Source organism: Athene cunicularia (genome assembly GCF_003259725.1).
Source record: "Athene cunicularia isolate RWA chromosome 24 unlocalized genomic scaffold, athCun1 chr24_part1, whole genome shotgun sequence".
NCBI lineage: Eukaryota > Metazoa > Chordata > Aves > Strigiformes > Strigidae > Athene > Athene cunicularia.
Genome location: NW_020799132.1, coordinates 4,817,878 through 4,828,907, shown reverse-complemented (window position 1 = coordinate 4,828,907; position 11,030 = coordinate 4,817,878). Strand labels below are relative to the sequence as shown.

The 11,030-nt window shown below is 43.8% G+C and overlaps 1 protein-coding gene across 2 annotated transcripts in view; it reads left to right on the top strand.

Annotated features, from left to right (window-relative positions):
- Window positions 1-59: 59 nt before the first annotated feature.
- ARHGEF12 (Rho guanine nucleotide exchange factor 12) overlaps window positions 60-11,030 on the top strand; it is a 76,290-nt gene continuing 65,319 nt past the window's right edge. For both annotated transcript variants that reach the window (XM_026863739.1, XM_026863738.1), the window contains exon 1: window positions 60-430. In XM_026863739.1, the coding sequence (XP_026719540.1) occupies window positions 399-430 (32 nt within the window). In that variant the 5' untranslated portion in view covers window positions 60-398. The remainder of the gene's footprint in view (window positions 431-11,030) is intronic.

Below are 11,030 nucleotides of genomic sequence, written 5' to 3'. Positions count from 1 at the left end.
ATTTTTTTTTCTTTCTCGGCACGCGTTTATTCCCCCCTCCTTTTATTTTTTTTTTTTTTTTTTTCCTTGGGGCTAAAGGAGCATCGAGGGGAACAAGCTCGTTTTGTTGGTTTTTGTTTTTGTTGGAGTTTTTCTTGAACATCCCCCACACCTCACTGCCGTGGTCTGGATATTCTGGGTGACTGCAAGAAGAGTTTTGGAGTTGTTTTGGATTTTTTTTTTTTAATTTTTTTTTTTTCCTTCCTGCCCTTGAACTGAATTTGTCCTCTGTGCATGCCTCTTCTGGAGCAAGGCTGGATCCTGAACCTCAGTGCATGTGGGGGGCAAAGCCTCGTTAATAACCCTGCAGTAATAGTAAAATGTAAATTGGATAATACGACTTCTTGCCAAAGGCTCCAATGAGTGGCACACAGTCCACAATCACGGACAGGTCAGTATAAAATGAGATTTTTAAATATTTTTTTTTTAGTTTTTGAAGTCTAGGCTCTTCCCAGAGCTGTGCTTTGCGTTCTGACTTCAGTGACAGCGGGACAGACGGGCTCGAAAAAGCAGGATTAAATCTGAGTTTCTGGGAATCCGCACGTACCTGGGGTGGCTGACTGTCAAGGCAACTTGGGTTAACTTTGAAACTGGAGTATTTCAAGTCCAACTGCTTTCAAGCCTGCTAGGCTGACTTTGTAAGAACCAGGGGTTGTCATTCAGCTTCCCAGGACGGGTTGGTGCTGGGAGGAACACCAAAGCAACTGTTTCTGAGAGAAGGCAGAAAAAGTGATAAGAGCTTAGGATGCAGCTCGAGTCTGAACTCAAAAACCGCGTCGAGGATGTACTTTGCTGCTTGTTAGGTGAAGCGTTGTAGCCTTCCAAAGAGAGGTCACTTCAGGCGAGGGCAGGAGGGGCAGTTGATGAGCAGGAACGTCTGCTGGTGTCTACGCTACCTTAGCAGTAATCTGCCCCTTGCCTTAGAGACCTGCTCTGGGCTTCGCTGCAGGTGCTGCCGTGTGTGTTCCATTAGCACTCTGGGGTTCTCTCGCTTCTACTGGGATGTTTCAGAGGCGGGGGAAAAATGTGAGGGGAAAAACAAAAGTTAGAAACCCCTTACGTTCTTTTGAGGCAGAAGTATGGAATGCGTGTCTTCGGGTTTTTTGACAGAAGGAAAATATACACTTTGTTGACTTGTAAGCTGAAAAAACTTCTTTTTTTATGATGTATTTATTATATTCTCCTTTACTGTGCGTATTTGGTGGTCCAGGTGTGTCTGTGCCAGAGGCCTCGCTGCCTAGGCCCTTCATGACCAACACAAACAGTTCTGGCCCAGGAAGAAACGAGGTGTGGGCAGGCAGGAGGGCCAGTGCAGTTCTCTCACACTTGGGCCTTCTCGTGGCTCCACAGCTCTTAACAGAGAGCAGTGCCTGAGCAGTGCAGAAAGGCTCTAGCACAGCTCAGAACTGTGTATAGTCGGTGTTTGTGGCTGTGCTGTTCAGAGAGTATGGAGGTGGCATTGCAGTGGCTTTGTAAGAATTTTGTCACGTACTGAGAAGAGTGTATGTCTTATGGCAGGTTGCAGCGTATCAAAAGGAACGACGGGATTTTCATACTGAGAAGCAGTTGAGTGGTGCACGGGAAGGAGAAGCACAGGGACAGTGAATTTAATTTGCTTGTTGGTAAAACAAAATACTTTCCGTTACTGAATTGGAACAGCCAAATTGAAAATGTAGCAGAGACGAAAAATGTCTCATTTCCTTTTGCTTTCAGTCACGTCAAGAGGATGTTTTTGTTTGGTGTTCCAGTAAGGTTTTGGTTCAAAGGACTTTTAAAGTCAGGTGAGGAGCTGGCTCCACAGCCGTGGCAGGGTTGTGTGATGGTTGTGGAAATGCAGGGATGCAGGGCCTGGCATTGGCGCTGCTCTTCGCTCTGGCCCAAGATACCCCAGCCCTGGGGGTGGGAAGGGAATTGGGTTGTCGTGGCACATTTGTTCCCTGGCTGACCCCTTCAGCAGCGTGGTTATGCCGTATTCTGGTGTGGACGCCTGCTCGCTAGCATTTGGAGCAAGGCTGCTCCTTTTTATCCACAGTGTTGTGCAGGACCTGGAGCAGGGTGGTTTTTGGTCACTCTTGTCCTGGCAGGCCGTTGGTGAAAAGCTTGCTTCCCCATTAGGCCCAAAAAGCCTCTGTATTGCCTCCTTAAATCCGGCTCTTAAGTCTGGAATGTAAAGCAGGTGCAATATAAACAAACTCGATGCTTCTAGTGTCATTAGATCGACATGGTGTAAATCACATGACATGTTCAATTCTTTATTTATCAGTGACCTTCCTTGGTGAGATCGAGTTGGGAACTGCCTTAAAACAGAAAAACCCAGCCTACATCTGTGCCAAATGGTATTACAAATATAAGAGGGTAGCGTGGGCCTGCATTTTTCTCCATATTAGCTTTACATATTTGCATTTTGCATAGGTATAGCTGCTGAAGTCCCTGTTTCAGACAGCAAATATTTCTTTTTGTATCCCTTCAGTTTAAGGGGGCAATTGTAACGTGTTTTGATAGCTGTTAGACATTTCCCTTGTCCAGGTTGCACTTGTCCCATCCTTCACGTGTTTTGTGTCTTTTATGTTCTTGGTGGTGGTGGTGTGTACGGCATTAAAGTTTCTGTGAATTGGAAGGAAGGTATGAATGGCCATTTTTAGTGCTGTTCTGTAGCCAGTATGATTGATTATGTTTTCATTAAGCCCCCTCACTTTTTCTTTTTTTTTCCTCATCGCATTTTCTTCTTTTGTCCAAGAAAGTTCAATCGTGTCTGAGACTATGCTGAAATACAATCGTGCCAGTTCATATCTCATGTGTCTGGGATACTTTTCTCTGTGGAACAGACCTTCACACAGTTATTTTTGATGATGGCTAATGCTTCATCCCCAAGCTGGGTTCTGATATACATCTGGCTCTCGAAGCAAAATCCTTTTTTTGCACCTTTTTCCTCCAGTGTCTTAAGACTGGAGGGAAGTGAGTGCCTGGGGGAATGGGGGAATACCAGGTATTAAGCAAAAAGACATAACAGATATTAAGACTTCTGAGAGTGTAATGGCTGTTTGGCAAAGTTACTGAAGAAGCTGTTCCTGGTCTTCTGCTCCGCATTTGGAGAAACATGTAAAGGTGCCAGCAGAAAAAAGATTGCTCTTGTAATATAGTGCTTGAGATTTTTGAAATATAGAAGCAAAAAGAGGTCCAGGATAGCCTTGGTGCCCTGTGTAGCTTATGGTATGAGAGAGTCAGAACTTTAAGCAGTTACATTTGCTTCCCCTTCTTTCTTTCAGGATGTTCTTTGTCAGCAGCTGCTTTTCATAATCCTGTTGCCCAGTGGACTGTATCAAACAACTCATCTTCAGCCTTATTGCTTTGCCACTTTATGTTTGTAAACATTTACACCCTCCTAATTTAATCTTCTCTTAACTATGCTGTATTTGTTTAGAGGTCTCCTAAGGTGGCATTTATCTTGCTTAACTTAATAAGTCTTTGAGGTAGACGTCTCTATCTGAGCTGTTTGTCTAGATTGCCTTTATAGCTAGTGGAAGAAAATAGGCACATCTGGAGGACTAGTTCTTATCCTAAAGTAGGTGTCTAAAAAAAATAATCAGGAGAATGACAAAATGCCTGCTCGTCTTCACCCAGCTTTGGATTTAGGTGAGATTTGCCATACGTTTTAGCCTGAAGATTTCTGGTTTGGGGCTTCCTCAGTTACTAGCGTTAGGTTGGGTTTTTGTTGCTGGGTGCCGTTTTGGGCTGTCAGCGTGAGGACTTTGGAAGGGAACGATTGGGCTACGGGGACCATCTGAGGCCAGCTTTGGGACCTTGCTCTGGGTAGGGTGTGAAAAGGAGGTGTTTTCCTTCTGTGAGACTGCACAGGAGCCGTGCCCGTGGCTGCTGGCTTCTGAGCCCTGCTGGCCCAGCCACACTTGGGCAGGCCGCCTGGCTTTGGGCGTTGCTCTGTTCTGCCCTTCGTGGCAGGCGACCCGTGGCTGAGCGAGATAAGGGGTTTATTCTTTGCAAAGACATACTGGGGCCGCCATGAAATTCAGCAATTTGCAGGCTCTGGTTGGCCACTAAAGGATGATCAGAACCCTGCTGTATCCTGTTATGACACTAAAGAAACATTTGTGTGCGATTAATTTTTTTTTTTCTTGTCTCGTAGTTAACTGTATTTTTCTTCCTGTAACCATTCCAAGCACGCTACAGAGTTGAGCAATTGCATAGCTACAAAACTTGTTTTATGTTTCTTTCTGTTTATTAAAACACAATAAAAGAATGGAGGCTCTTGCTGTTTTTGCAGTACCTTGTTGAGGAACTGATGACTCTTCCTATGCAGTTGCTTGCAAATGAGTTTTATTTATAACAGTGCTGTAGTTTCTGTTGCTATGATTGGAAAATAGGAGAGGTAGAATTTACACATAATTACCCTTGAGAGGTTTTAATTGCTGATTTGCTCCTGACTTGGTACTAAAATAGACCCTAATTGTTTCTTATCTGCTTAGATGCACTTTCCCTGTCTTTGGCTGTTTCTAAGTCCCTGTGGTAACAGGGACTTCTTTAGCTGCATAGTGGGGAAAAGGGTTTTATTTTTTCCAGCAGGGTAAGGGTAAGAACTTCACAGAAAGTCACTCCTTAGTGTTACTGAGTAGCTAGATGTTGTTATCGTGCATTTATTTAATTAGTAGAGTTTGTGAGATCTCATATTTATGGGCAGTGGGCTGCAACACAGCATCTGATTCTATGGTCTAAAAGGTGTAATAGTCATCAAAGCAAGACTTATGCCTTCACTGTGTTTGCACGTTAGTAGTTGACATAGTCTGTGCATAAATTCCTTCTTTATTTTGCTTTTATTGAAGCTGTCAGAAGAGAATACTGTCCGTGATGTTTACTATTGGCTAGGAAGCAAATGCTGCCAGTTCATGCTGCATAGTTTATTAGGGTTTTTACTGGAGACAGGAGTTGAGGTGAGCTTGATTTTCTTGTTTTGAATAGAGCTGTGGGCGTCATGATTATTTGGGTGGAGGCAGGAATGATATTTCATCTGTTAGCCCAGTTGTATAATTCTCCCTGTGCACATAACTCCTATTATGGCATTTATTAGTGTTTGAAATGGATAGATTGGGAACTGTACTGCGATGTAGGCTACTTCAGTTTTAGACTTTTAGAAATCTTGTATCGTGCCCTGATTCTTGTGGATCTAGACATTTAGCCAAAAAAAAAAAAAAAATACTCGCCAGAGATAATTATGGAAAGCCTAGAGGGTATGAAGGATTGCATGAGATGTCTGGAGCAATGTCCTGGTGATAATCTGAGATCTTCAGATACAATTCCTGTCAATGTGGTATCCACAGGGGCCTAGGTAAACGTGAAACATAGAAACCCTGCTGCAAGGTGGAGGGACCTCTGACTTTTCCAGCCTGATCTAGTCTGTCCTACAGAGAACTCTGACTTACCACGGTAATGTTTGAGTGCCAGTAGTGCGTTGACACAACTAATGACTCTCACATATGGATTGTCCTCTGGGTTGCGTCCCTCCCCTTTCTTCCTGTGGACAGTTGTTGCACATCGGAGTGCTTTAAGATCACTGTTCTGTTTTGTTAAGGCCTGCTGCTGTCCTATTCAGAGATGCCTGAGAAGAAATGTGCGTCTTACCCTGCGAGCAGAAGTTGCTGAGGTCACTGGTGGGCTTTGTGGGTGTTCATTTGTGATCTTCATAGAACTGACTTCTCTATTGATGAGCATGACTCATATGGGAGCAGAGTTTCTTGGTCCATAAGGGTGGCAGCACTGACCAGTCTTCTCTCTACTCTCAGCACTGTTCTGCATCATGTTGTAAAAGTAGTGATTTAGGCATTGAGGATTATTTGGCAGTCCATCTGAAGGTAGTGTAGAGCATTCATGTATTTGCCTGGGGAAAGCAGTGCAGACACCTGTACCAGTTACTTTACATATTTCATGACTATATCCCAAGATCTTTTGATTATTTCAAGAAGTGGGGTCTCCTAGTGAATTTGTGCCTGAAGCGTTTTATGTGAATCCTGTTCAGTGAGTAGCTTCAGTGCCTGCTTCTGTTTCCTGGCTTTCCCAAGAAGCTTTCGAGTATAATCACAGGATTTTTGATATTTAATGTCCCGTCCCCGTCCCCCCCCCCCTTTTTTTTTCGCCAGCGTTCTGAGTAGCATTGTTTGCCTCTCCTGGTTACAACTGTCAGCCCCCACCATGGTCAGTGCAGTGCTATAGCTTGTAGTTGTGCAAAGGCTCTGAAAGAGGAGCAGTGTTTGACTTGGTCTGGAGACTGAATTCTCCGCTTAAACCTCACGGTGGTCCTTCTGGGTCACCGGGAAAGTATGTTGGCTGTGCTGCTCGAAAGATAAGCTTAGGCTCTGGCTTTCAAGGCCTTATCCTCCAGGTTTCTCATTGAATGCCTCTTCCTTCCCTCTGAAAATGAGCAGTAGGAGACTTATTAATTAATCCCATTCGTATTATCCTTGAATTTCAAGACTGGGTGATCTGAGATGCTAATAAAAATGTTTCTTGTAGCATTCCTAAGGCTCTGCAAATATTCCTCTGCCTAGACACTCTCCCTTCTTTCACTCCAGTCCTGATGTTTTATCTACTTTGAGATAACTAGATCTTTCTTGTGTAAGAGATGTCAGTAGCACTAAGAGAAATAGCCTTGGATGCATACTTTCTGGAAGGTGATGCTATGTTCTGTTCTCTGGCCCTGTTCTGGATAATTATTAGGTTTAAAGAATAGAAGTGTTAGTTCATGTCTCAGCTTGATTAAACTAAAGGCCGGGAGACTAGATGGAGATAATGTCTTAACATCAGAACTCAAGAACAGGGGAAGCAGTAGCAAAGTAGTGAGTAAAATGAAAAGGGATGTAAAACGTGCAGTGTTTGATTAAGAATATACAAGGGATAAAATACAAGGCAGGATACATACAAAATAGGAACAGCACACTTAGAAAAGGACAGGAAGAAACAAGGTTTACTCATTTTTCTTTTAAAAGAAAACATTTAAAAATAAATACATTAAAAATGACAGGAAAGAGCAGTGTCCTTATGTTTAAAATGTAAGCATAAGTATAAATAGTAAAAACAAAACAAACAGTCTTCAGACTGACATTCACAAATCGTCTACTAAACATCGCTCGTGCTTTGTTATTACTCTGCATCCTTTCCTTGAGTATTTTCCTTATTGTGTCTGTTTGACTTCTAAGACCAATGGGCATGAACCCTTTCTTGCACAGTCTCACCATTTAGCGGAGTCTGGTAAATAAGAAACATTGCTGTTTACATTTGTTGGCAAAGGCTTAAATATTATCTACTTGGCTATTTTAAGCTTTGTTTTGACAACACAAACTTCAGAGCTCTGCGATGTCAGTTGGTAAGGTACTTCATTAAATTGCTCTGGCACTGGAAAAGCACGAGTGGTGTCCTTCCTGAGGCTGAATACCTGAGGTGGAAAAGATCCTCAGGCATAACATGCGAGTTCCTAGACTTGAAATAATGTGGCTGCGCTCTGTCTGGATCATTGTCCTCTTAGTTACGTGGCTGCTGTCAGATGTCCTGCTGAAGATGGGCAGTGCCCTTGCAGGACTGTGTGCTGTCTTGGAAGTGGCACTTGGGTCTCAGGTCATTTAAGGGTTCAGCAAAACGAAACCTTTTGTGATCAGGGAACAGAGCTATGTAAAAGATGGATTGAACTGTGTGAATTGAGCAGAAAGGCCTCTCTTGGTGGTTACAAAGAAGTTGCAGTGTTGATGCGAGAAACCTAAAGGAGAATCCCTAGGTTATGGGAGTTCTTGGTTGCTCTCAGTTGGCGCAAGTGTGCAAGGGCGAGACTTGAACAGGGCTCTTAAAATACGTATTGGAAGTCTTCAGAGATACTGGTGGAAATCTTAATTTTATCCAAGCACTGTTCCTCCTTGAAACAATGAGTAGCAGCGCAACTATTCTTGTTTTGGTGAGAAGCTGATCTTGAATTTATTTGCAGACTCAATCCCTGTTCGTGGTGTCACAGGCAGTCGTTTTGCCAAGAGCTTGGGTGACTTCCCAAGATGAACCAGTAATCTCTGAAGAGTTAGATGTTCTTTTGTGGAGCCCTGAGTGAGCTGTAGTGCTGGAAGGGGCTTGGAAAGTTTAGGTGGGACCTGAATTGACCTCAGCAAGCATTTCCCAGTCTGGAGGAAAAGACCCATCTATTTAATAAAACACTAGACTGATCTGAGACAGGTACAGGATTCTGAGTCCACCACTCCCATAAACATACAAGCTTCAACCTGCAGGCTTACCTGAAGTATCTGATTGCTGCTTGAAAGTCTTTTTAGCCTGTTATGATAGTGGCTGTTAGTGTAGCCTCTTGGCAGCACATCAGACAAGGCGTCTCCTCTCGGTACTCCTGTGGCACAGAGGCACCATTGCAGGCTGCTGTTGTGCCCAGATGTAAAAGAATATTCTGATGAGTAGGGACTGAGATCAAAGCTACCAGGAGAGTGTTGGAAAAAGGGGAAGAGAATTGAAGGAGGGAAGCTATAATAGGAGAAAAAGGAAATAGGAAAAAGCTGCAATGTGAGACACGAGAAAGTCAATAGGAAATGAGTGAGAGGGAGAGAAATGGGAGAGCTGGTGGCAACTGCCAGATAGGAGAGAGGTTTCCTGTCTGCCAGTGCATTCTGAGGGCACACGTCAGCCATAAAGGACTAAGACCTGCTGGTGTAAGGCAAAAATCCTGACAAACCAGGGCTACAACTGTGCTGAGTTTTCTGTGGAGGACTGAATATTTGCGTTTGGAGTCTGGGAAGACCCATCTGTTTCTTGAGGAGGCAGATACTCTGTTTGGGACCAGAAGAGTCTTTCAGCAGTTGTAATGCCTTCTAAAATTTTGCTCTGGTTTGAGTGACAGCAAGTCCTGTATAACAGTATTTGAGCCATGATGATGATAAGTCCTGTTCTTTTGTTAAATGGCTTTCAAAGTTGGTGCTTGCAAGTAAGAAAATATTGCAGTTTTCCGATCTGTGTCGACAGGATATTTCTTTCTGCCTTCTGAAAAATTATGATTATGTGATGTCCCAAATTAGGCCTCAACCAAAAATAAGCTGCTGTTCTCAGACCATTTCTGGTTTTAAGAGTGATTTTTCTGCCCTGCTGCAGACTGCTGTATAGCCATCTAACCTGACTTAGGTAGGCAGCATCGTAACAACTTTGAAAAAATATTCAGGGGGAACTGTAATAGAGAGAAGGGCATGAATTTATACTAAGTGTGACTCTTTAAATGTAAGGGGGGGTGAATGATGGTTTATCAGAAATACTTCTGTGTCGAGGATAAAAGTTCTTAGCTTAGAGATCTCACAATGATGAACTGCAGCTTTCTAGTTGGCAATTTGTTCTTGCTGTCTGCTGAGAGACACAAAATGATAGGTTGTGGTTTGCCCTGCGTAGTCCCTGTGGTTTCAGTAGCGGAAGTGGTTCGTGTGGGTGCAGATCTGATCTTAGCAAGCCAACAAGCTCAATCGTTTTGGCTGGTGAAGGTGGTGTGGGGATACTGCAGAGCGCGCCATTTGCAATTGTTGTGGGATTTTCTTTGTTTTAAGGATGCGTCAAAGTCTGTAGGGCACTGGTAAAACGAATACCTTTGTCACAGATGACTTCTCTACCCTCGAGTTATAGTGGAGCCTTTAGCGGTAAAAAAAATAAATATCTTGTATAGTTTGGAAAGGGGTACATGATCTAAAATAACTTTGCTCTGTATCTGATTTAGTCGCTTCAGTGACGGGCGCCTTGGTGTATGAGTTTGATAATAGTTACACAACGGTTGGATTAAGTATAATGTTGCCGAGCAGTGCAGCCCTTTGAGTAGTACTGAAAGCTCCAAGTTTTTTACACTCAAACGTGTCGGGTCTATGAAGTTATGTAAAATGTTCAGCCCACTCACATTATGGAAATTGTTGTGAGAACAAAACCCTGTAATACGAAAGAAAAAAACCAACAAAGCAAACAAAACAGGCAAGCACACTTTTTTTTTTTTGTTCTTCCACTGTGGAAAGATGTAGGAATGTTGGTGATAGCTTTAAACGCTGGAGCGTTGTTTACTTTGGATGTTAACCAGCTGTACGTATTGCACAGCAAACCTTGACCTCCTCTCCCTTTTCCTTTTAGTAGACTTATCAGGTTTTGCACTCATCAGCGAGACGTTAACTATGTTTTTTGGCGTCTGCACCTGTTCACCCGTGCTTTTGACTCCCCCTCCATCGATGGGCTATCTGGCTGTGCTCCGGCCCTGGTAGGCCAGACGTGCAGTCCCTGGTTTAGGCCAGGAAAACACTCCTTTCCTGGTAGTGCGAAACGTGCTCGCCCGGTTGTGAGATAGAGTAATGCTGCCTGGCGGGTGCCAGGCGGAGGGGAATTGTCGCTGTGTGCCGATCACGGCTTGTTTTGACAGTTGGCACCAGCCTCGCTGGAGGAGGCTCTTTGGCTCAACAGAGCTCCTGGGTCACGTGTGAAGCAGAAGCAGATAATTAAGCTTAGCTGGAACGGGGAGAGGAAATAGCCTTGCAACAGGTTTGAGTTTTCGGCAGCCTGCAAATCGAAATGCTCTTGCTGGAATTCAGCCAGATGGCAAGAACCTGCTCCTTTCCCCCCCTTTTTTTTTTTTTTGTTAGTCATCATGTCTCTGCAGCTACTGGGAGGCAGCTTCCCGGAGCCTGCTTGCTTACTGCAGTGACGGGAGCATCACAGTAGCTCAGAGTATGCTGAAAATCTTGCCCCATCTGTTGCTCTTCATATATGGAGAAAATGGCTCCTTCTGATCTAGAACGTGCTTCTCGGAATATTGCTGGGGTTTGATCAGTTGTTGGACCATCAAATGGCTTCAGAAAGTTGCTGAATGGTACTCCAGCAAAATAAATTGGTTCCTCTGCTTTTATTGGGAAGTGAGAATATGTTTTCCCAAAAATGTTTTCAGTTAGAGTGTGCGTAGGGATTTAGGGTTTTTCTCCCCCCCCCCCCCC